A 23,769-nucleotide genomic window follows, 5' to 3' on the forward strand; every position below is an offset into this window, starting at 1 on the left:
GTCATTCGGCAGGGACCTTGAACATCCCTGCTCCGAGCTTCAGCACCTATAATGCAAATGAGCCTCTGTCCATTTACACTGGGAAATTGCCCTTTGTTTGCAAGATCATAGGCCATCCCTTGGTGGGGAAGCGCCACTCTGTCAGCATGTGCTTTCTTCCTGGAGAAGTTATTTCCTGGGAAGGAGGAGTGCAACTTCACAGTTTGGTGCACTTAAACCTGCAGTTGAGTCCCGTTGGGATACCCAGCACCTTGCATGACAATGCACTCGTATGCTGATACTTCCTTAATCGGCTGTTGATTTCTGGTATCAAGATACACAAAAGTCAACAAACGGATCACATCACATACTTACAAAGACCAACATAGAGAGCAGAGGTTTCTAATGCTAAGGAAGAATGGGTAAAAGCTTCGTTGAGGAAGTAACACTAGATCTGGATCTGAAAGAGTGAGCAGGAGTTTATTAGGAAGAACATAAAGAGGTGAAGTGCCATCTCTTTCAGGTCTGCTCAAAGTGCTGTGAGCTGCCCTGTGGCAGAAAGATCAGGGACGGGTAAGGAGGTTAGAGGTGTTGCAAACGGAGGAGTAGCTGGAGCTGGAAGGGAAGGACCTTATGTGTTTATTCTTAGGAGCTGGGTTCTGTGTGAGAGTAGACGGGGGTCATTACGCCGACACCATTAGAAAGCTACTTAGGAAATAAAAATAACCAGACAGGTTGATAAAGATAGAAAAGAAAAAAAAAAAAAAAGATAGAAAAGAAAGGTGGAAAACTCATAGGGTCACCCTGTGGTTGGATATGCTTCTGCCACTGCTCACCCATCACCAGATACTTCCCACTAACCCACCATGTGCACACGACACTGGGCTAAGGATGAAGTGGAACAGGGATCCAAGATACCTCCCCATCTCCACCCAAAACTCATGGTCTAATGAAGGAGACAAGACCCCGGAGACATGAGCTGACAGCCCCGGTGTGACGCAGTACTAGAGAAATAAAGGCACAGAAGTTGGAAGGCAGAATGAGTTGAAGGTGGGGACAAGGAGTACTGTGGATGCAGAGACCACAGGGACCCCTGTGATGGTTGTAGGGACAAAAAAAAATACTTGAGAGAAGAGGTAGGTCTTGAGCTGGGTTTTGAAGTCTGAGCAACTGTTGCTACCGCAAAGTGGTCCCTGGGTGAGTCCCACTGAGTCCCCTGGGAGCTTGTTGGAAATGCAGGATCCGGGGCTCCACCCCAGAGGCTGATCTCCTGAGCCAGAATCTGCCTTTTATCCCCAGGTTCTGTGGATGCACACTACAGCGTGGGAGGCACAGGTGGCCCTCCGTGGTGGGGGTGGCGGTGAGCGGACATTTGAATGAAAGGGTAACTCATGTTTTTGGCATATTCAGCAGAACCAAGTGGCAAATGACAAAGTGAGGGGCAAGCCGGTGCCCACGTCTCCTTACCAATACTTTTCATGAGGCTACTGTAATAGTCATTTTCTTTCTCTTCCACAAGGGCGACCAGCAGGGGTTCCAGGGAGGGATTTGTCAGCAATGAGGTAGAAATCAGCTTTGAAATCCGAATCATCACTTCATCCTCCTGGGGTGTAATCATGTCCTTTTGGATTCCGTGAGTCAAATAGTAACAGTATCTCTTCCATGAACAATCACCACAAGAAAAAGGTCATGATTGAGTAAGTGTGCCCACCTGTCCCACCCGTGGGCTGCCGGGGACCCTGTTCATGCAACACCTACAATCACGCTTTCTGGCCTGGCACATTTTGGCAACAAGATCACTGGCAAGTTTTTCTCATGGCTCCGGAAGATTCAACCTAAGCCAGAGAGATTCACTGGGACAATAATGAAGGACTTGTCAATGCCTTGCGGGTGGCAACAGTGGAATGAGTACAGAGGCCAGGGATGGCGATAGCGTACCGAGTGACTTTAAACAAGAGGAATGGCAAGATCCAAAAATGACTCAAATAATTAACCTGCCTGAACAACAATGATCCTCTACAAAGCACTTTGATCCTGTGGCCTATAGTTGTCAGTGGGGAAAATAGCCCCAAAGTGACACTTGGGATTTTTTTTTTTTTTCCTAATCCAACTGTGGGCTTTTGAGTTCAGAAATCATAAACACACAAACTAAATAAAAATACCCAATGCGACCTGGGGACTTCATGGGGTTGTTTATGTAGGGTTTTCCCCTAAACTGCTGGTAGCTTTGAGAAGGAATAATTTCAGATGGACGAGAGGCACTAAGTTTGGGAAAGAAGTGTCATGACTTGGATGTGGGGTGACCCCCCAGATGTACATGTGTTAGGGAACGCAGCAAAGTTCAGAGGTGAAAGATTGGATCATGAGGGCTCTGACCTCATAATTAGTGGGTTAATACTTTGAATGGACTTACTGTGTGCTGGTGAAAACAAAAGGCAGGTGGAACCTGGCTGGAGGAAGTATGTCACGGGCCATGGCCTCTCTATCCCTGACCCTCTCCTATCACTTTCTCTCTCTGCTTCCTGGCTGCCAGGAGCTGAGTGGCTTTGCTCTGCCACACCCTTCTGCCATCAGGTTCTGCTTCACCTCAAGTAAAGGAGTCAGCCAACCACGGGCCGAGGCCTTTAAAACTGGGAGCCAAAATAAACTTTCCCTCCTCTACGCTGCTCTTGTCAAAGTGACGAAATACTAACATGGAGGTTTGGCTCTTGAGTTTCAGCCTCAACCCTCTGTGGTCAGAGGAGGCTGCTGCCCTCACCTGCAGTCTGCTTCTTTCCAACCTTAAGGGAAGCAGCTTATAACAGGACCCTCCTTGACTTACAATGACGAAAATGCGTTTAATACGCCTGACCGACCCAACGCCTGAGCTGAGCAACGCAGCACACTGTGGATATTGGTTGTGTCCCCTCATGATTGTGTGGCTGACTGGACCTACGGCTCACTGCCACTGCCAGGTACGGCACGAGAGGGTCAGGCTGCATATCTATAGCCCGGGGGAAGATCAAACTTCACAATTAGAAGGAGAGGTTCTATGGACTGTGTGTCACTTTCACACCACTATAAGAAGAACCCTGAGCCAAACCATCCTAAAGCTCATCTGCAAAGGACCGTGTTGCCAAACTTCCCTGACTTTAAGAACCGCCTGGGTGGGCAGCGGGGAGTTGGGCTCTTGTTAAAATGAAGCTTGACAGGCCCTCTTCAGGCAGTTAGGGAGGTTAAACAAGCACCCAGGTGACTCCTATCTTCAGGCAAGTTTGAGAAATGTGGCGTGACTCTTAAGAGCACAGAGACTTGGGAACAGCCAAGTCTCGTACAAGTCCTAGATTTGTCTCTTCCTACGTAACCTTGAGCAAGTTGCTTCCTCAGTCCCCACCCCAATTTACACCCCTGGACAATGGGGATAATCATAGTACCAAGCCTCCAGTGGGTCCAAGAATCTAAGGGGTTTAGCCTGGAATTTTGCCAACTGCACACACCCAGTCACTGTGGGGTTCTATTATTAATTATTTTATGACATACTATAAAACCACAAGCTGTTTGCGCCAAAGCTTTGGTCTTTTAAGAAAGGGGTTGGAATCTCAAATGACTACCTGGAGCCAGGCAGCTAATGCTAATGAGTGAAAGCTGGCTGGACATAAGAGTAGACAATGGTGAGGATGATGACCAGTTAGAGAATTTATTTCCCATTTAAGGGAGGAAGTTAACCAGCTCAGCTGCAAATATTTTTAGTGTTTTTTTTAAGAGGTTGGAAACCTAGTTTATGTGAGATTTTCCTCTTTTAAAAATAACATCTACAGGGCCACATTGAGCTTATGATAGGGTTGCCAGAAGAAAAAAAATAGAATACATTGGGATATACTCAGACTAAAAATCTATTCATTATTTATCTGAAATTCAAATTTAACTGGGTGTCCTGTTTCTTGTTCTGCAAAATCAGGTAACTCTAGCCTATGGGTCACCATTTTGAAATCTATGTTCTAAGAGGACCCAAGGGCACCAATTTCTAAGACTTACTAACTCAAAGTTTCTCTCTCTCTCTCTCTCTCTCTCTCTCTCATATGCACACACACACACACACACACACACACATACACACACACACACACACACACAGAGTGTCATTCAGGTCTCTCATGTGGTTTGGACCAGTCTGAATCCCTCAGATGCCAAGAATAACACTTAGCAAACTGAGAGAAAGGGGCCAGCAAGAGCATACCTCCAGGTCTAATTCAGAAGGTTTTCTCTCTTTCCTTTCTATTTCCATCTCCTGCTGCAACATCACAACCATCTGCTGTTCTGGACTCATGGGTCTGCTTCCAGGAAGGATTACAGTTGTGTCCACATCCTTCTTCATGGCTGAGGTGTAGCAGGGTGACTTGGTCCTGGAAAACAGATATAGTCCAGCCCTTGGTGCTCCACAGAGGGACTATGGTGTCAGACCTACTTCCTCCAATCCCGTGAGTGTGGTTTTGTAACAGAAGCCTCTGTCCTCTATCCTCTAATGGCATGTGCGTGTACTTCAAAGATGACCCCAACCACTGAACACCTCGAAGATAGGTCACACTGCTCTTGCTCTGTTGGTTAATTCATTTTCACTTAGAACCATGAAGTTTTGAATTAAGGCAGTTGGTGGGGAAAAAACGTAAGTAGGTAGGTTTTGGGGAATGCTCCGAAGTCAGGGAGCAGAGTGTGGCTTTCACGAGACCACACTCTACTTAGGTTCAGTCCGGTGGGCTGCCCTTTCTGTTGTCCACAGTGACACCTTACCCAGTAAGATCCTCTTTATCTCTGGGGCAGAACTTCATTTTCTTCTTGTTGGGCTCTGATGAGCTTTTGGATGCTGCAAGAGCAGAGAAGAAAGACATCAGTGGTAGGCAGTGGCCTTGGGCCATTCTCTGTCCACAGGGACATGACACTTGGGACAGTTCAGGAGCACACTAAGGGGAATGGACAGAGTGTAGGGGACCAGGCAGGAGAGGTGGGCTTTGTTCCCACATGTGTAACTAATTACCTGTGTTACCCTAAAAAAGTGACTTTGTCACTTGAGGCCTCAGCTTCCCCAGCTGTAAAATGGGGTTAAGCATACCTTTGGCTCACCCATTTATAATTTCACAACTATTCATAACTACCTGCTCAATTTTCTCACAACAATGTGTGCCCCAATTTCTAAGCATCCATTGTATTATTATTTAATATTTCTCTTTAAACTTAGTACATTTATTTTTAGAGAAAATTTTACATAAGGATCACAATAGAAAAACCAGTATCATTTTAACAAGTATGTAATAATTATAAACAGAAAACAGTATCATAAATAAATAGAAGGAACTATGAATAAAATCAATAGATGTTATTAAAAACAATATCAAGAAAGATAGTCAATAAACTCAACAATCAAAGAAAAGATGCACAAAATGGAAATAGTGCAGCAATACCACTGTCATTCCAAAACAAATATTTAACATCCTCCAAATACAAATATCCTTTAATGAGTAATAAGCAGAACTCAACCCAAGCAAGAACTTGAGTGACAGATACTTACCAGTTTCTGTCTTGCTGGCTCTTTTTGTTTTGCAGAAAGTACCTTAGCAGTTTATTCTCAAGACTCTGACTAGGCTGAAAATTCTTGTGACAATTAAATTTGGGAGGTATTAACACTAATTATTCACAGATTAAAAACAATTTTCAAACTACAAAACGTGAAAATACAATCTTCATAGTAATTACTGTTTAAGGAAAGTGTTAAATGATGACTTTAAACTGAATATTTCTGTTGAAACAAAACAATCTCCTGGTATTTGAAGGGTGAGGTCTTTGGGGGTTAGTGCCCTTGTAGGAGAACTCTGAGAGAACACAGTCATCTCTGAACCAGGAATAGGCCCTCACCATACAAGGAATCTGCTGATACCTTGATCTTAGATTTCCTAGATTTCAGATCATGAGAAACACATTACTGTTGTTTATAAGCTACTTAGTCTATGTTACTTTGTTATGGCAGCTTGAACAGACCAAGACAATGACCATGATATTAGCAATTGGAACATCAAACTTGTTTCCAGGTATGATGATCTTGAATATTTTTGGTATTTAATGTTTGCTGTGTGTCCTTGAAGCAGAAATATGCAAAGACAACATGTGGAGATATATATTTAATAAACAAATAACAGTATTGAGAACTACTTGAAAAAATCCTCCAAGTGGTACTTGAAGGGGTTATGACCATAATAGAATAAGAAATTGGGAGAAACCACACATAGAACTCATTAGAAAGTATGAAAATGAAAAAAAAAATACTGTTGCAAAAGAATTAACATTTATTAGACATGACAAACACATAGAGTTTGAAACAAAGAGTCTATTGAGTGGCTCCAAAGTACATCTAACAAAAATAAAATTACTAAAGGATGTCCATAATCAGATATATGTGTACTTGGTGGGATGAAATTAATTAATACCTATAAGGCACTGTGGTAAACAGTTTCCAAGATGGCGCCCAAGGATCCCCATCTCTTGGTATCATGCTTTTGTGTAATTCTATTTCTTTGAGTATGGGCTAATCTAGTGATTCGTTTTTAACAAATAGAGTATGGTAAAAAGTTATGGGATGTCACTTGAAAGATTAAGTTTCAGGAAATAGCATGATTTCTGTCTTATTGGCTCTGTCTTGCTCTCTTCACTCACTCCAAGGGCTGCCAGAATCCATGCTGCTGACTGCCCTATGGAGAGGCCCACACAGTGAGAAACAGCAAGCAATGACCCAAGGATATGAGTGAGTTTTTAGTTGCTTTTAGATGACTATGGCCCAGGCTCACATCTTGACTGAATGCTCATGAAACCCTGAGCCAGAACTACCCAGTTAAGCCATGCCCAGATTCATGACCTGCAGAAACTGTGAAATAATAAATAGTGGTTGTTTTAAGCCATGATATTTCTTGATAATGTCTGACGCAGCACTCATGATACAAATACATAGAACAGTGCCTGGTATATGCAAATGATCCATTAATGTGAGCCATGAGAATAATTTCCATTTCATAGATGAGGAGGGTATGGATCTATGGAGTTATTCAAAATCAGATGAGCAAGAGGTAGAGCCAGGACTAGAACCCAGGAGAAGAAGTTTCACTGAAAAGTCTCATTCTACACAGAATACTGCACACTGCCAGAAGTACCTGATGATAGTCCCTGACCAGTCCTGTCCCTAGGGATATTGATGTTGACTGGCTGGTAGACCTTCAGCAGGTCTTTCATCTTCAGGTCTTGGGCCATCAAGGAGTAGTTGTTGGCAATGGAGTCACTGGGTCCACGGTGGTGGTTCTGCTCTTTGAAGGGCACAGCTAGGGTCCACGATATGCGTTGCATCAATGGGGGATGAAAGCTGTGTGACATGACAGTCTAAAAGGGAAGTAATGCAAGGCAAGACTTGATCAGAGACATCTCTCTAGGAACCTGGGCTCTGCTCACACTGAGACAGAGTTTCACATGCTTCATGCTACGCCTCTACATTCTGCACTCAGTGGAAATACTTTGTAAACAGACACCAATTGCAACTCTTAACTACTGTGAGTATGATTTCTAAGGCCAAGGTTAACTGCTGGCATTCAACAATAACTTTGTGAGTGAGGTGATTTGCTTTTATTCCTTATGGACATGGCTAAAAGGGAGGCAGAATGACCCTCCTTTTACGATGAAAGATGTAGTAGTTCAGAGAGTTCCAATCGGACAGTAGGTAAACGGGAAAGCCGGATTCTAACTCCCCTTCATACTACTGGATAGCTCTTTCTCACGCTGCTGCAGCCTCTTCCAATGGCAAAAACAACTAAAGCCACTAAAGCCACTCGTCAAGTCTGACTGTTTGTCTCCTACGAGCACCTGCTGAACACATACAGAAGGCATTCAGCAAGTTCTTTACCTTGCCACCCTCAACAGCAGATCTGGTAGCCTGGGGCACCTACCTGAAAGAGTTCAGAAGGCTCCTCATTGGCAGAAGCAGGCAGGGGAGGCAGCTCTGGCCGTCCCTGCGAGTGGCTCATGTGATGTATGGAGTCACTCCTGGAGAACTGTGGGAAATGGGAACAAAGACACTCTTCAGTAATTAGGAGAGATCTCCCAAGCCCCTGATGGTTAAGGACTACAGAAATCCCAGGAAAGATTTCAGGCACACAGCTCTGCCTGCAAAACACCCTTTCCACTCCCATTCATTACATATATTTAACTTTTTCATCATCAGTTTGTCTGTCCTCTGGTGTCTCCTCCTTGGTTTTCCCTCTATGAGCCAGTCTAGATAATCCCCTCCCTTAGGAAAGACCAAATTCTGAGGGTACCCAGAGCTACCCTATTCTTGGATGTGATTAAAAGGGGGTCACTTTAAAAAACCGACTCTTGCATTTCATATATACAAATTTCCAAATGGAAATCTGCTCAGGCAGTGGCATTGCATGTTTATGTGTGTTTTAAATACACACAAGCAACTCTCTGTGCTCTCTTTAAAGAGCAGGAGCGTGTAAGTCCTCCATTTCATCAGAGCATGTATACTTGGGAGTGAGCCTTAGGTAGGTGTGAACATCTTCCACAGTCACTCTCAGTTCCCAAGTACGTCTCCACCTCTTCGGAACAGAGCTGAAAGTGACAGCAGTGTTGAATAGTCTCATGTGTTTTTGTCTTAAGACTCAATCCTTCTGGCATAGTGGTGCACATGCCTATAATCCCAGTGGCTCAGGAGGCTGAGGTAGAAGGATCACAAGTTCAAAGTCAGCCTCAGGACCTTAGTGAGGCCCTAAGTAACTTGGCGAGACCCTGTCTCAAAATAAAAATTACAAAGAACTGGGGATGTGTGGCTCAGTGGCAAAGTGCCCCTGGGTTCAATTTTCAGTATCAACAAAAGACTCAGTCCCTATATGCAAGACAACTATTTCATCTGGGGCTGTGACAGAGAAGTTGCAATTTGTTCCAACCCTGGAGAAAAGCCACTGGCCTGGACCTATGGGGAGGTGTTCCTATATGGCAGTTTGGAGGAATTTCAAGGGCAATATTGGCTCTTTGATTTTTCACCTTAGGCAATGACTTTGGACTTAACTTGTATAAGATGAGACATTATTATACAGATTTTATTTATTTGGATCTGCAAATTCTTCAAATTATGTTAAGCAAATCATTGGTGAGGGGTATGGTGGATGAGTGGTATATGACTCGCTCTTAGCAGTATCTCCCACCATGCCCCTATAAACCCCTTCCCTGCTGACTCAAGCTAATGTCTGTTATCTCCCCTGAATACCTACCTCATTGTATAATAACAACAGTAACAATGATTTCTACCATTATTCCAAATATTATGTGCCAGGCATTGTACAACGGTATGCAATTTCTTGTACCCACACATTCTAGATGACGAAAAGCCACAGAAGAGGCAGATGCAGATTTGCCTACCAAGGTGACTTTTTTTTTTTTTTTTTTTTTTTTTTTTTTTTTTTGGGTGCTGGGGATCGAACTCAGGGCCTTGTGCTTACAAGGCAAGCACTCTACCGACTGAGCCATCTCCCCAGTCCCCCAAGATGACTTTTAAATACACATCACTTTGTACCACAACACATTGGAAAAAGCAAGTATCACGTGGACCTAAAAATTAAAGGAAAACATGCAAGCCCACAAACAGATGGGTTGGGATTCTTAAGAACATGCAATGGGTGCACAGTTCTCGTGGCCTAATTTGGTGATTCTCAAAAATGGTGGCATATTAGATTCACCAAAGAAACTTTATTCAAATTAGGAATGCTTCATCTCTGGATGATGTGTTTGAGAACTACTGACCCAACCCTGCTGTTTTCATCTTACAACATGTCTGTTGATTTAAATCACTGCCTCTGCCTTTCTGCTCTTGACCTCAATCTCCAGGATCTGAGAACTGACGGATCATCACCAAGAGTTCCCTCTTCCACTACTGGGTTTAATGCCGTATTTGTACCAATAAGGTGAACAAAATGGAAAATCCCAGCATCAACCAGAAAGGAATATGGTCAACCAAAGCAGGTACCATACCAACCAAGGAAGATTTTGGCAGCAGTACTTTCAGGGATATGAAGTTACTCATTATTCCTGTCAGGATCCCAGGCAGAAGACATGTATCAATTGATAGGTTAGGACTGTCTGTATTGTGTTTTGCAACCAAGGTTTTGTGGTCAGTGGAAATCTTTCCTTTAGCCTAGATTTTAAATCTGTTTCAAATAAAAATCTTCATTAAAGGAGCAACTAGCAAACACCATAAAATTGGAACAGCTAGAGAAAGTTAAAGAGAGAATGGGAATGAATAATTAAAACCCCAAATCCCTGACCTTCTGCAGTCAAGGAGAATGGTGATATTGTGTGGGAGGTGTCTTGGCATTCAAGTTTCTGCTCAGTGTGGGAAAAATCTGATGTCAGCCCTGACACCAGTTGGGAAATTACTCTTCCCACCAAAAGGGGTAAAATAGAGCCCCAGGGGGCATAAATGGCTCTACTCCCATCTCAGTCCATGTTATAAAATGTGGCTGACCCCAGTCCCTGGCTCCAGGACAAGGCACAAGGCACAGATATGATCAGTCAGACTACTCTGGCCTCCTGGGCACAGTCACTGGTTCAGGGACCCAGGCTGGGTTGACCAGAGTATTTCCTGGAACTTTATGTTAGCGCTCTTGAGAAAGAAGCACTCTCTCTTCATTAAAGTCACTAACTGTCAGGATGTTTACGACTAGAGTTTCTGACAGTCATCTTTGTCTAACATGGGGAAAAGTCTGCCTTGGAACAAGGCCAACATAGATGCAAGCAGAGTTCCCCAAAAGAGAAGAGAATTTCAATGACATCAACAGGAACCCTGGATCCAACTTGTACTTCTTGGTTACTTAAGCCCATAGATTCTTTGGGGTTTGAGGAACTTTGAATTATATTTATGTTCCTTCATACTGAGAAATGATCATCCAAGCAATAGACATGGAAACAGTTGAGTCAATGACAGGTGCTTAGTGGCGAGAACAGATACCAAGCCATACAAATAGATAAGTCATTCTTGGGATAATGAAGAAAGGAAACCATGAGCATTTTGCAGAACACAACAGAAGCTCTTCAGAAACAAATTAAACTCTGAGCTAGTTTATAGACAAAGACTAAGACTTATACACAAAGAGTCATAAATACCCTGATAACAGAAAACATCTCAATCCATGGGACAAGAACAGATGAAACACACACAAGTCAGCAAACTTAGAAATCAATTCCAGAACAAAGAGAGGTTTCTTGACCATACCTGGCTAAGAATTCTCTGTGATACCTTCAAGGGGAAAAGATAGGGGGTTCTTATAAAAATTACCTGACTATGCGAAGTGGTTAGTTAAAAATAATATTAGGTGGGATTCAAGATGGCAGACAAGAGGGAGGCTGCGTTCCTTGTCGCTCCGCTCCGTAACGCTGGATTCAAGCAGAGGATATCTGTTTCTCGATGAGGCAGTTTTTGCTGCTTATCGATCCCCTGCTCTTTACCCCATTTGTCTGCTGTGATCACCTGCAATCTGCCAGCATATCGACACCTTTTTTCAGAGCAGGTTGCTCACTGTCAGGCGTCTATCATCTGCCATTTGCCTGCCTCTCGCCTGTCCATCGCCTGCCTTACCCCTATCCATCACCCAACGCTCGAGGTTCAACTCCGGATTGTCCGACAGTTGCCAGCAGATTGACCGCAGACCACTAGTGGAGAACCAGCTGCCTGCTGTCGCCTGGAAGTTCACTGTCACAGTACCTGCAGGTTTGATTACACATGGCTGCCGCCATTTTGAGACAACAGCCAGGCCCCGTAGGACCCCTGGCCGGACTGACTGAGCCCCGTCTCCAGGATCCCTCAGCCCAACCAACCACTCCCTGCCTCTGGGGCCCTCACATCAACTGACTGCTCCCTGCCGCCAGGACCCACAGACCAACTGACTGGCCCTATCACCGGGACCCCAGACCGACTGATTGCACCCGGCCTTCAGGATCCCACAACCACACCAAACACACCCGACCTCCAGGACCCCTGCCGGACCAACTGCATCCTGTCTCCAGGACCTCCAGCTGACCACATCCACCCCAGAGCTGCAGCTCCCCATTTGCCAACACATTTGGAAGCCAGAGTAGCCATCTTGGATAATCCTGGAAGCCATAGCTCCGATCTTCGGGTGGGGCAAATCCCATTCTGAGACGCCTGCTGGAGGCTTGAAGTTCATGGTCAGGTACCTCTCATACATCAGGCTACTGAACACTGGGAGGTTTCATTAGTATATGACTGTTATACAGTAGATTTTCTTTTTTCTCCTTTTTAAAAAAATTTTAAGTTTTTATTTCTTTACTTTTCTTGCTTTCCTTTCCTTTTGTTTACCTGTTCCCTCAGAGTCTCTTTCTCCCTTATTTGCATGCTAACATATGATTTCTTTTGATTACACTCTCACCCTTTCTATTTTCTAGAACATCTGTATACTCTTTTCTTATCCCATTAACAGCCACATTCTACATTCCTCTGCATCCTCTTTGTCCTCCATTAGAAACTGCAGACCTTATTGCAAATCTGTTTGTTTTACTGAAGATAATATTTAAACTCATTCTGTTTATTATGACAATTTTGTTGTTGTCCTCATAGGGGCTATTTGGTCCAGGATTGCATAGTGTCTGAATTGGGCACTGCTAATATTGATCTCCCTTAAAGTAAGGGTTGTGGAAACCTATAGGGCCACTATAAGCCTATAGGGGGAAATCTGCAATACCCCAGATCTGCACTGCTAGAGGGGAAGATACATGAACAACATGAAAAAACAAGGGAAGAAAATGATCCAAACAAATCTAGATTCTATAGTAATAGAATCCAATGACAGTACGTTAGAAGAAACGTCAGAAAAGGACTTCAGATTATACATGATTAAGATGATTCACGAAGCAAAGGATGAGATATGAGAGCAAATGCAGGCAATGAATGATAATACCAATAAGCTGAAAGAGCACCTGCAGGAAACAAAAGGTCATTTCAACAAAGAGATAGAGATTCTTAAAAAAACCCAAACGGAAATCCTTGAAATGAAGGAAACAATAAACCAAATAAAAAACTCAATGGAAAGCATCACCAACAGACTAGACCACTTGGAAGACAGAACCTCAGACAATGAAGACAAAATATTTAATCTTGAAAATAAAGTCGCCCAAACAGAGAAGATGGTAAGAAATCATGAACAGAATCTCCAAGAACTATGGGACATCATGAAAAGACCAAATTTAAGAATTATTGGGATTGAGGAAGGCACAGAGATACAAACCAAAAGAATGAACAACATATTCAATGAAATAATATCAGAAAATTTCCCAAACCTGAAGAATGAAATGGAAAATCAAATACAAGAGGCTTACAGAACACCAAATGCACAAAATCACAACAGATCCACACCAAGGCACATTATAATGAAAATGCCTAACATTCAAAATAAAGATAGGATTTTGAAGGCTGCCAGAGAAAAGCATCAGATTACATATAGGGAGAGACCAATACGGATAGCAGCCGACTTCTCAACCCAGACTCTAAAAACTAGAAGGGCCTGGAACAACATATTTCAAGCTCTGAAAGAACATGGTTGCCAACCAAGAATCCTGTACCCAGCAAAACTTACCTTCAGATTTGAAGATGAAATAAAAGACTTCCCTGATAAGCAAAAGTTAAAAGAATTTACAAATAGAAAGCCTGCACTACAGAATGTTCTCAACAAAATATTCCAGGAGGAGGAAATGAAAAACAACAATGGAGGTCAGCAAAGGGAAGAACTACCTTAGAGAAAAACCACTCAAAGGAGAAACCAAGCCAACTTAAAAACCAAAAATAAGCGAAATGACTGGGGATACAAATCATTTCTCAATAATAACCCTGAACATTAAAGGCCTAAACTCCTCAATCAAAAGACATAGACTGGCAGAATGGATTAAAAAGAAAGACCCAACAATATGCTGCCTTCAAGAGACTCTTATCATAGAAAAAGACATCCACAGATTAAAGGTGAAAGGATGGGAAAAAACCTGCCACGCACATGGACTCAGTAAAAAAGCGGGGGTTTCCATCCTTATATCAGATAAAGTGGACTTCAAGCCAAAGTTAGTCAGAAGGGATAAAGAAGGACATTTCATACTGCTTAAGGGAAACATACATCAGGAAGACATAATGATAGTAAATATTCATGCCCTAAACAATGGTGCATCCCTGTACATCAAACAAATCCTTCTCAATTTCAAGAATTACATAGACCACAACACAATTATTCTGGGTGACTTTAATGCACCGCTGTCACCACTAGATAGATCTTCCAAACAAAATCCAACCAAAGAAACCATAGAACTCAATAACACAATCAATAACCTAGACTTAATAGACATATATAGAATATTCCATCCATCAACGAACGGATACACTTTCTTCTCAGCAGCACATGGAAGCTTCTCGAAAATAGACCATGTGTTATGCCACAAAGCAGCCCTTAGGAAATGCAAAAAAACAGAGATACTGCCTTGTGTTCTATCAGATCATAATGGACTGAGAGTAGAAATCAATGACAAAATAAAAAAGGGAAATTACTCCAACACTTGGAGACTAAATAATATGCTATTGAATGAAACATGGATAACAGAAAACATCAGGAAGGAGATTAAAAAATTCTTAGAGGTCAATGAGAACGATGATACAACATATCAAAATCTCTGGGACACTATGAAAGCAGTACTAAGAGGAAAATTCATTGCATGGAGTGCATTCCAGAAAAGAATGAAAAGTCGACAACTAAATGACCTAATATTACAGCGCAAAGTCCTAGAAAAAGTAGACCAGAATAACAGCAAAAGTAGTAGAAGACAGGAAATCATTGAAATCAGAGCTGAAATCAATGAAATTGAAACAAAAGAAACTATTCAAAAAATTGACAAAACAAAAAGTTGGTTCTTTGAGAAAGTAAACAAAATAGATAAACCCTTAGCCACACTAACAAAGAGAAGGAGAGAGAAGACTCAAATTACTAAAATACATGATGCAAAAGGAAATATCACGACAGACACCACTGAGATACAGAACATAATGAGAAGCTACTTTGAAAATCTGTATTCCAACAAAATAGAAACTACCGAAGACACTGACAAATTTCTAGAGACCTATGCTCCTCCAAACTGAACCAGGAGGACATACACAATTTAAAGAGATCAATATCAAGCAATGAAATAGAAGAAGCCATTAAAAACCTACCATCCAAGAAAAGCCCAGGACCAGACAGATTCTCAGCCAAGTTCTACAAGACCTTCAAAGAAGAACTCATTCGAATACTTCTCAAAGTATTCCAGGAAATAGAAAAGGAGGGTACCCTACCAAACTCATTCTATGAAGCTAATATCACCCTCATACCCAAACCAGGAAAAGACACATCAAAGAAAGAAAATTTTAGACCAATATCCTTGATGAATATAGATGCAAAGATCCTTAACAAAATATTGGCAAACCGTATCCAAAAACATATTAAGAAAATTGTGCACCACAATCAAGTGGGGTTCATTCCTGGAATGCAAGGATGGTTCAACATTCGTAAATCAATAAACGTAATCCATCATGTCAATAGACTTAAGGATAAGAATCATATGGTTATTTCAATTGATGCAGAATAAGCGTTCAACAAAATACAACACCGCTTCATGCTCAAAACACTAGAAAAAATAGGGATAGTAGGAACATACCTGAACATTGTAAAGGCTATTTATGCTAAGCCCCTGGCCAATATCATTCTTAATGAAGAAAAACCATTCCCTTTAAAAACGGGAACAAGACAGGGATATCCTCTTTCACCACTTCTATTCAACACTGTCCTTGAAACTCTAGCCAGAGCAATTAGGCAGACTAAAGAAATTAAAGGGATATGAATAGGAAAAGAGGAACTTAAGCTGTCACTATTTGCGGATGACATGATTCTATATTTAGAGGATCCAGAAACCTCCTCCAGAAAACTTCTTGACCCCATCAATGATTCAGCAAAATAGCAGGCTATAAAATCAACACACATAAATCTACAGCATTTTTATACGCAAGTGACGAAACAGCTGAAAGGGAAATGAGGAAAACAACTCCATTTACAATAGCCTCAAAAAAAATAAAATACTTGGGCATCAATCTAACCAAAGAGGTAAAAGATCTCTACAATGAAAACTACAAAACATTGAAGAAAGAAATTAAGGAAGACCTTAGAAGATGAAAAGATCTCCCATGTTCTTGGATAGGCAGAATTAATATTGTCAAAATGGCCATACTACCAAAAGTGCTATACAGATTCAATGCAATTCCAATTAAAATCCCAATGACGTACCTCACAGAAATAGAGCAAGCAATCATGAAATTCATCTGGAAGAATAAGAAACGCAGAATAGCTAAAGCAATCCTTAGCAGGAAGAATGAAACAGGGGGTATCATAATACCAGAACTTCAACTATACTACAAAGCAATAGTAACAAAAACAGCATGGTATTGGCACCAAAATAGACAGGTAGATCAATGGTACAGAATAGAGGGCATGGACACAAACCCAAATAAATACAATTTTCTAATACTAGACAAAGGGGCCAAAAATATGCAATGGAGAAAAGATAGCCTCTTCAACAAATGGTGCTGGGAAAATTGGAAATCCATATGCAACAGAATGAAACTAAACCCCTATCTCTCACCCTGCACAAAAATCAATTCACAATGGATCAAAGACCTTGAAATCAGACCAGAGACCCTGCATCTTATAGAAGAAAAAGTAGGTCCAAACCTTCAACTTGTTGGCTTAGGATCAGACTTCCTTAACAGGACTCCCATAGCACAAAGAAATAAAAGCAAGAATCAATAACTGGGATAGATTCAAACTAAATAGCTTTCTCTCAGCAAAGGAAACAATCAGCAATGGGAAGAGAGAGCCTACAGAGTGGGAGAATATCTTTGCCACTCATACTTTAGATAGAGCACTAATTTCCAGAATATATAAAGAACTCAAAAAACTCTACACCAAGAATACAAATAACCCAATCAACAAATGGGCTAAGGAAATGAACAGACACTTCACAGAAGAAGATGTACAAGCAATCAACAAACATATGAAACAATGTTCACCGTCTTTAGTAATAAGAGAAATGCAAATCAAAACTACCCTAAGATTCCATCTCACCCCAATTAGAACGGTGATTATCAAAAATAGAAGCAACAATAGGTGTTGGAGAGGATGTGGGGAAAAAGGTACACTCATACATTGCTGGTGGGACTGCAAATTAGTGCAGCCACTCTGGAAAGCAGTGTGGAGATTTCTTAGAAAACTTGGAATGGACCCACCATTTGACCCAGCTATCCCACTCCTCGGCTTATACCCAAAGGACTTAAAATCAGCACACTACAGAGATACAGCCACCTCAATGTTCATAGTGGCTCAATTCACAATAGCCAGACTATGGAACCAACCTAGATGCCCTTCAATTGATAAATGGATAAAGAAACTGTGGTATATATATACAATGGAATACTACTCAGCCATAAAGAATAATAAAATTATGGCATTTGCAGGCAAATGGATGAAATTGGAGAATATTATGTTAAGTGAGATAAGCCAATCTCAAAAATCCAAAAGAGGAATGATCTCACTGATAAGCGGATGATGACACTTATGGTGGTGGGAGGGGGGCAAGAATGGAGGAAGGAGGGACTGTATAGAGGGAAGAGAGAGTTGGGAGGGAAGAAAAAATAAAGGAACAAATCAAACATCATTACTCTATGTGAATGTATGATTATGCAAATGGTATGCTGTTACTCCATGTACAAACTGAAACAACAGGTATCCCATTTGAAAAAAAAAAAAAGGGTTGGGGATATGGCTCAGTGGTAAAGTGCCCCTGGGCTCAGTCTTTAATACCCACCCCCCCCCCAAAAAAAAAGGGAAGAAATCTCTTCTTTGGTAAATGGCGAGAATCTTTCATTTTATAGCATGGGCTTGAATATTATCAACAAATCCACTTTAATTTTTATAAAGTTTTGATTTTAAATGCTCCCCTGGGTTACCTTAAATGGCAACCCAGTGGATCTTGGCTTCTACAACCAAGATTCTGACATCCCACTTGGGTAGAACTAGCTGGCTTATTTGTAGTTAGCCATGATATCTGCATGTTCTTCATGGAGGCAGTTTCAAATGCTCAGCCAAGAACCTGCTATACCAGAATCACTCGGGCCCTAGGTAAACATATAGATTAGGTCACAGCTGCATTTCAAATCTTCTGGATTCGAATCTTTGGGGGTGGGAAACAAGACTCTTTTTAAGATACGCCCCTGAAGTCTGGGAACTGTTGGGATTGGAAACTATGGGTTGTAATATATCTTCTAATGACTCTGGAAGGGTAGGAAAAGGAAAATATATCTATTGCTAATATTTTCACGGTAAAACCTAAGTATTTCCAAAAGTCTAATCCAGCAAAAATCATATTTCAAAGTGCACATCATAAAAGTGCAATTGCCACCCTTGCTAGATCAAGGAAACCTAACATGCAACTGGTCTGTGAACCAAACATCCCTCTTCCCACATGTTCAATTCTCGTCAAGTTGACAATACAGGTAAAGAAACATGCCTTAGAATTCACACCTACCTTCTGAGATGAGCAATCTGTGTTGCTCATGGTGTCCACTTTAATTGTACCTATTTGAAAAATGAACAGAAAGCTCTTGGCTTCTCTAGGGATGCTCCGTGACTATCTGGTTGCTCTGAAATCCACCATTCCTTATAGCATAATGGGGATGACACAGACAATGGAACTTTCTGGCTGCTCTGAGAGCTCCGTTCACAGGGCTGCCTCTCTGAGGTCATACACTTGGGTCCCCTGAGGAGTTCCCCGGTAGAAGAGGAGAGGAAGAGGAGCTAGAGGATGAAGGGGCAACACTGGGGTTCTTCTGGGTTTTATGCTCCAGTTCCTATTCCTTGCAACAGTTGCTCTTCCTTTCCCTGAGCAGGTCTTTCTTCTCTTGAAACTTTTCTGCAAACACACCAAGATCCCTGTAGTGGAAAAAAAATTGAAACAGAGTTAGATATTAATACGGAGAATAGGGAGGGCTCACTTTCCCAAACAACACTCCTGGCAGCTACACTCTTTCTTCTCTGCCTCCTCCCTGAGTAGTTTCAACTCTGGTGGATCTTGTACCCAGCCCCAGTGCCAGTAACCAGGCACCAGCGTCTGTTGCTAAGGGAAGAAGGGGCCACTGCTGTGCCTATGTACAAGACTGGGCTTGACCCAGCGCCTCGTCCTGTTGACTCCCTTTGCTGGAAGCTCAGCTGGGCAGCAGGAAGTGTTACTGGCAGAAGGGATGGTGGAAAGGTGATTAGCAATGGCTCAGGAACGCAGAGGCGAGTGGCAGAAAGAGACCATGCCTTCAGCAATGATGCTTGGGATCTATAGCCGGACAGAATGGCTCAGATCCTGCTCTTCCCATTAGTTAGCTGTGGCTTGAGCAAATTCATGTCTTCAAGTGAACTTTTCAACTGTAATAAGACAATAATGTAAGGTATCTACCTCAGCAGGTGGGTTTGAAGGTTTAATGAAATAATGCATATATAACAATTTGTACATAGTGAAAGGATGGCTAATTCATCCGAGTTTGTAAGTGCTGTGTCCTGGGATTTTTTTCAGTCCTGGGACAGTTTGGTCACTTGACACAATAGGACTTCTATAAAAGTTGTAGCTAACATCAATAGTAAAAACACAAGCCCTTGTACGCAAGGGCTAAGATTAGCTGCTACCCAAATATTCAAAGTACTTGTTGCAAGGCTGTTTTCACAGTCCTCTCAAAACAAAAATAGATTTTTTTTTTTAATCTTTAATTTCCTCCAAATGATGTTCCCATTCTATGGACAAAGAATCCAAAACAGAGAGGTGCAAAACTCCAGTTTGCATGACTCATAAGCAGTGCTGATATAATCTGAACCCTGTTCTGACAACTTCAAGTCCAGTGCTCTTGCCCTGCGAATCTTCCCAGAACACACACATTTCTGAGTTCCTTTGAAGAGTACTGCGTAGCACCAAGTACTTCCATTTATTCTTTTTATCACTGTACCCTCAAAGTTGGGCTTTCTACACTTCCAAAATAACCTGAGCTTCCTCATCTGGGGATTCAATCACCTGTGGATTAAAAATATTCAAGAAAAAATGTGTTTTTTTGTACTGACTGTACACAGTCTTTCTTCTCATCATTATTTCCTAAACAATACAGTATAATAGCTATTTACTTAGCACTTACATTATATTGGGTGTTTTAAGTAATGTAGAGATGATATAAAGTGTACAGAAAGATGTGTGTAAGTTATATGCAAACACTACATCATTTTACATAAGGGACTTGAACATATAAAGATTTTGGTATCTGCAGGAGTCCTGGAACAAATCCCCTGTGGATACTGAGAGACAACTATATATAAGGTTTTAAACAGTATTGGAATAAATGAGCCAGTGGAAGGGTTTGAGACTTTGGCTTAGACAGAAATGGGTTATTATCAGGCCTCCTGTAGCACATGTAAAACCTCCTATCTGGGGAAGTGAAGAATTAGGAAGGACCCTAATTCTTCAGGGTTAATCAGACCTATGACTTTATGTGTGAGCAGAAGACATGCCTACATCTGAATTCTGTGTGCCTAAAGCACTAGCTGTGTTCAAAATCATCAAACCAACATGATACAATAATAATAGCTTCAATTTATTACAATAACTTCTATATCGAACATACACAATCATCTGCGATAGGGGCTGAGCACTTAATGAACATCATCTCTTTGGATCTTTTCAACTACCCAGAAGATAGATCTTTTCATTCCATTTTTAATGGTTAGGAAAGCTGAGACACTAACCTGCCCATAGTCACTCAGCTAGCTCAGCAGCGAAGCTGGGACTTGAGCATGGTATTGGAAACTGTTCCATGACTTTAACCAAAAACCTACATGTGATCTGAGGAAAGATGAAAAAGAAATCAAAATATTTGCCAAAGGGAATAAAGCCACATTCCCCCCAGGCCTCCTCACCTGCACCAGAATTTTCTGTCATCTGGTTTATCTTTCTTTTCGATAATTTCCAAGAGAAAATGAGGGCCTCAAGATCCTCAATCCCCTCAATTCCAGGTGCCTAGGTTTGTCAGATAAAAACCACAGGATGCCCAGTTAAATCAGAATTTCAGGTTAACAAGTTTTCAGGATAAGTATGTCTCGACGATATTTGGGAGATACTTATATCAAAAAGTCATCTGTTGTTTACCTGGAATTGAAATTCAACAGAGTGTCCTATATTTATATTTGTGAAGTCTGCTAACCTGGGAGGAGAGTTCAGTTGGGTCCCCAGTTGTTCCTGTCTCAGTGATGTTACCAATTCAGGGTCTCAATCTGTGGCTGGGAAATTGTCATACATTCCTTACTCAGAGCCAAGTGTTCCTGGCAGATCTTTTCTGAGACCTGAAATCACTGCTAACCTACAGCAAAGTGTCTTAGTCTACTGGGGCTCCTATAACAAAGAACCATAGACTAGGAGGCTTAAAAACAACAGAAATTTACCTCTCACAGTTCTGGAAGCTTGGACGCCAAGATCTGGCAGGGTGGACTGAGGAGGGGGATTGTTCCCATGAGGACCACCCCCATTTCAGGTTGTAGACTGTCAACTTCTCATATCTTCTCAAGGCAGAAAGAGGCAAGAGAGCTCCCATTCATGAGAGCCTCACTTTCATGAGCTAATCACCTCCCCAATGTCCCCACTTCCCAAAACTATCACATTAGGCATACGACTTCAAAATGTGAAACTGGCAGGAACACAAACATCCAGCCCATTGCAACCAGTCATTGTGGAAAGGCAAAGGGGAGGCTGCAAGTGGACTTTTGTAGTTGATTCATTAAACATTCATCGAGAGCCAAGACCTGATGCTATGGAAAGATGCCGGATCCACACCAGTGACAAAAATGACACAGGTCGGAGGAACTCAAGGATTCACAGAGGTGACCCTAGATGGCACCATAAACGAAAACCCCAGTGGAAGCCCAATTCAGCTTTTCAAAGTAAGGTCCCCCCAGGGAGTGATGACCACAATGCTTTAGTCTGAGGAAAACAAACGAATCTTTTCCTGGGTAGGGAACCCACCACATTACGGCTGAACAAAGTGCACAAAGCCAGACAAGATGGCCTGAAACTTAAGAATTTAGGGACAGCCGGGCATGGTGGTGCACCCCTGTAATCCCAGCAGCTCGGGAGGTTGAGGCAGGAGGATCGCGAGTTCAAAGCCAGCCTCAGCAATTTATCAAGGCCCTAAGTAACTCAGTGAGACCCTTTCTCTAAATAAAAAGGGTTGGGGATGTGGCTGAGTGGTTAAGCACCTCTGGGTTCACTCCCCAGTACCACCCCAAAATAAAATAAAAAAGGAATTTGTCAGACACTTGTCTATCCATGGTCTTCTATCTTTTCTGTTAGCTCTCCTTCTCTGCTGCTGCAGACAACTTAGAGCAGGATTCCTTGGTTTATCCATAATGACCACTTTCATCATCCCTCAACTTATTTCTCTATCCACCTGCCAGCTTATTTTTAGAAATATAATGTGGTAGAATTACACCATTGAATATTTCTGAAGCTCTACCATGCGCCCAATAGCTGCTAAATTCTTGACAGACATCATTGTTAGCAGTGCTCACTAGAAACCTGGGACCTCTCTCTAACTAATGGGTTATTTTCCAGGTGGATATAGACACATGCCACAGGAAAGAGGTAGGTCTACACAGGTCCTAGGATGGAAAGAGCCCAAAAACTGTTCAGTAGCAACCAGTGCCTGGATTTTATAGATGAAGCCATGACTCAGAGTTAACTCTTCCCAGGTAACACTGTAAGAAACAGACATGGGGCCAGAGCCCAGGACTGCTGGACCTCAGCCCACGGTCTTTACTCCGATGCTCAAGGGCAGTGGTTCTCAAACTAGAAAGACTTTCTCTGCTGGTCTGCACACGCCCACTCACGTTTGGGGTCATTTTTGGTTGTCAAAGCTGGAGGGAGGCCTGTTAATGGTATCTACTGATTATAGAGACCAAGATGCTACTAAAGATCCCGCAGTGCTCAGGTCAGAATTTCTGTACCCAGAAATATAACTTCCCCACCCATAAGAGCACTGCTATTGAGAAATCCTCTCCTTAGGTCTGGATTTGGTGCTAGGGAAACATGGGTTCCCCCTCTGACTTGGGTCCTTTTGAACCGTGGGATTTGGGTTGATTTACCTTTTCTCTCTGTCTCTCAATTTTTTCATCTGTAAAATGGATGTAAAATTCGTCTCTAAGGTTCTCACTGGCTGATAACATTTGTATCTGAGGAGTAATGGTTAAAACCTTCCAGTCAAGGCGGTACCTCATCACGTGTTTCCAACTCCAGAGGCGCTTCCAGAAGAGTTGGTTCTGGATATTTAGGAGGGAAAGCCCTAAGTTCTTCCGAAAACCCATTCTCAGCTGCCAGTCCACCTGTCTGCGGGTGCCGGAGAACAGTCACTCCAGGCTATGGGTGTAGGAAAGCACTCTAAGTCTCAGAATCCTCATCCGTAACCCTCTCCGAGCTAGTCCGGGTGGCCCCTCACGCGAGCGCAAGCGCTGCGGCCCCGCGGTTTGCCGCGTCTCTGCCCAGCCCTTCGGTTCGCGGGCGGGGGAACCCGAGCCGAGCCGAGTCGAGCCGAGTCGAGCCGAGCCGAGCCGAATCGAGCCGAGCCCAGCTGAATCGAGC

The 23,769-nt window shown here is 42.3% G+C and overlaps 1 protein-coding gene across 7 annotated transcripts in view; it reads right to left on the reverse strand.

Moving 5' to 3' along the window:
• Window positions 1–23,769, reverse strand: part of DNAH3 (dynein axonemal heavy chain 3) — a 463,090-nt gene that overhangs the window by 154,605 nt on the left and 284,716 nt on the right. For 4 of the 7 annotated variants that reach the window (XM_079120030.1, XM_079120029.1, XM_079120033.1 and 1 more), the window contains exons 1-7: window positions 19,124–19,146; window positions 18,643–19,046; window positions 7,935–8,039; window positions 7,152–7,374; window positions 4,747–4,819; window positions 4,196–4,361; window positions 1,447–1,636 (exon numbers count right to left, since the gene is read on the reverse strand). In XM_079120030.1, the coding sequence (XP_078976156.1) occupies window positions 1,447–1,636; window positions 4,196–4,361; window positions 4,747–4,819; window positions 7,152–7,374; window positions 7,935–8,039; window positions 18,643–18,672 (787 nt within the window). In that variant the 5' untranslated portion in view covers window positions 18,673–19,046; window positions 19,124–19,146. Of the gene's footprint in view, window positions 1–1,446; window positions 1,637–4,195; window positions 4,362–4,746; window positions 4,820–7,151; window positions 7,375–7,934; window positions 8,040–18,642; window positions 19,047–19,123; window positions 19,148–23,769 lie in introns of those variants that run through there. The other 3 variants (XM_079120031.1, XM_079120028.1, XM_079120032.1) reach the window with 3 other exon arrangements.

The sequence above is a fragment of the Sciurus vulgaris genome (genome assembly GCF_902686455.1).
Source record: "Sciurus vulgaris genome assembly, chromosome: 18".
NCBI lineage: Eukaryota > Metazoa > Chordata > Mammalia > Rodentia > Sciuridae > Sciurus > Sciurus vulgaris.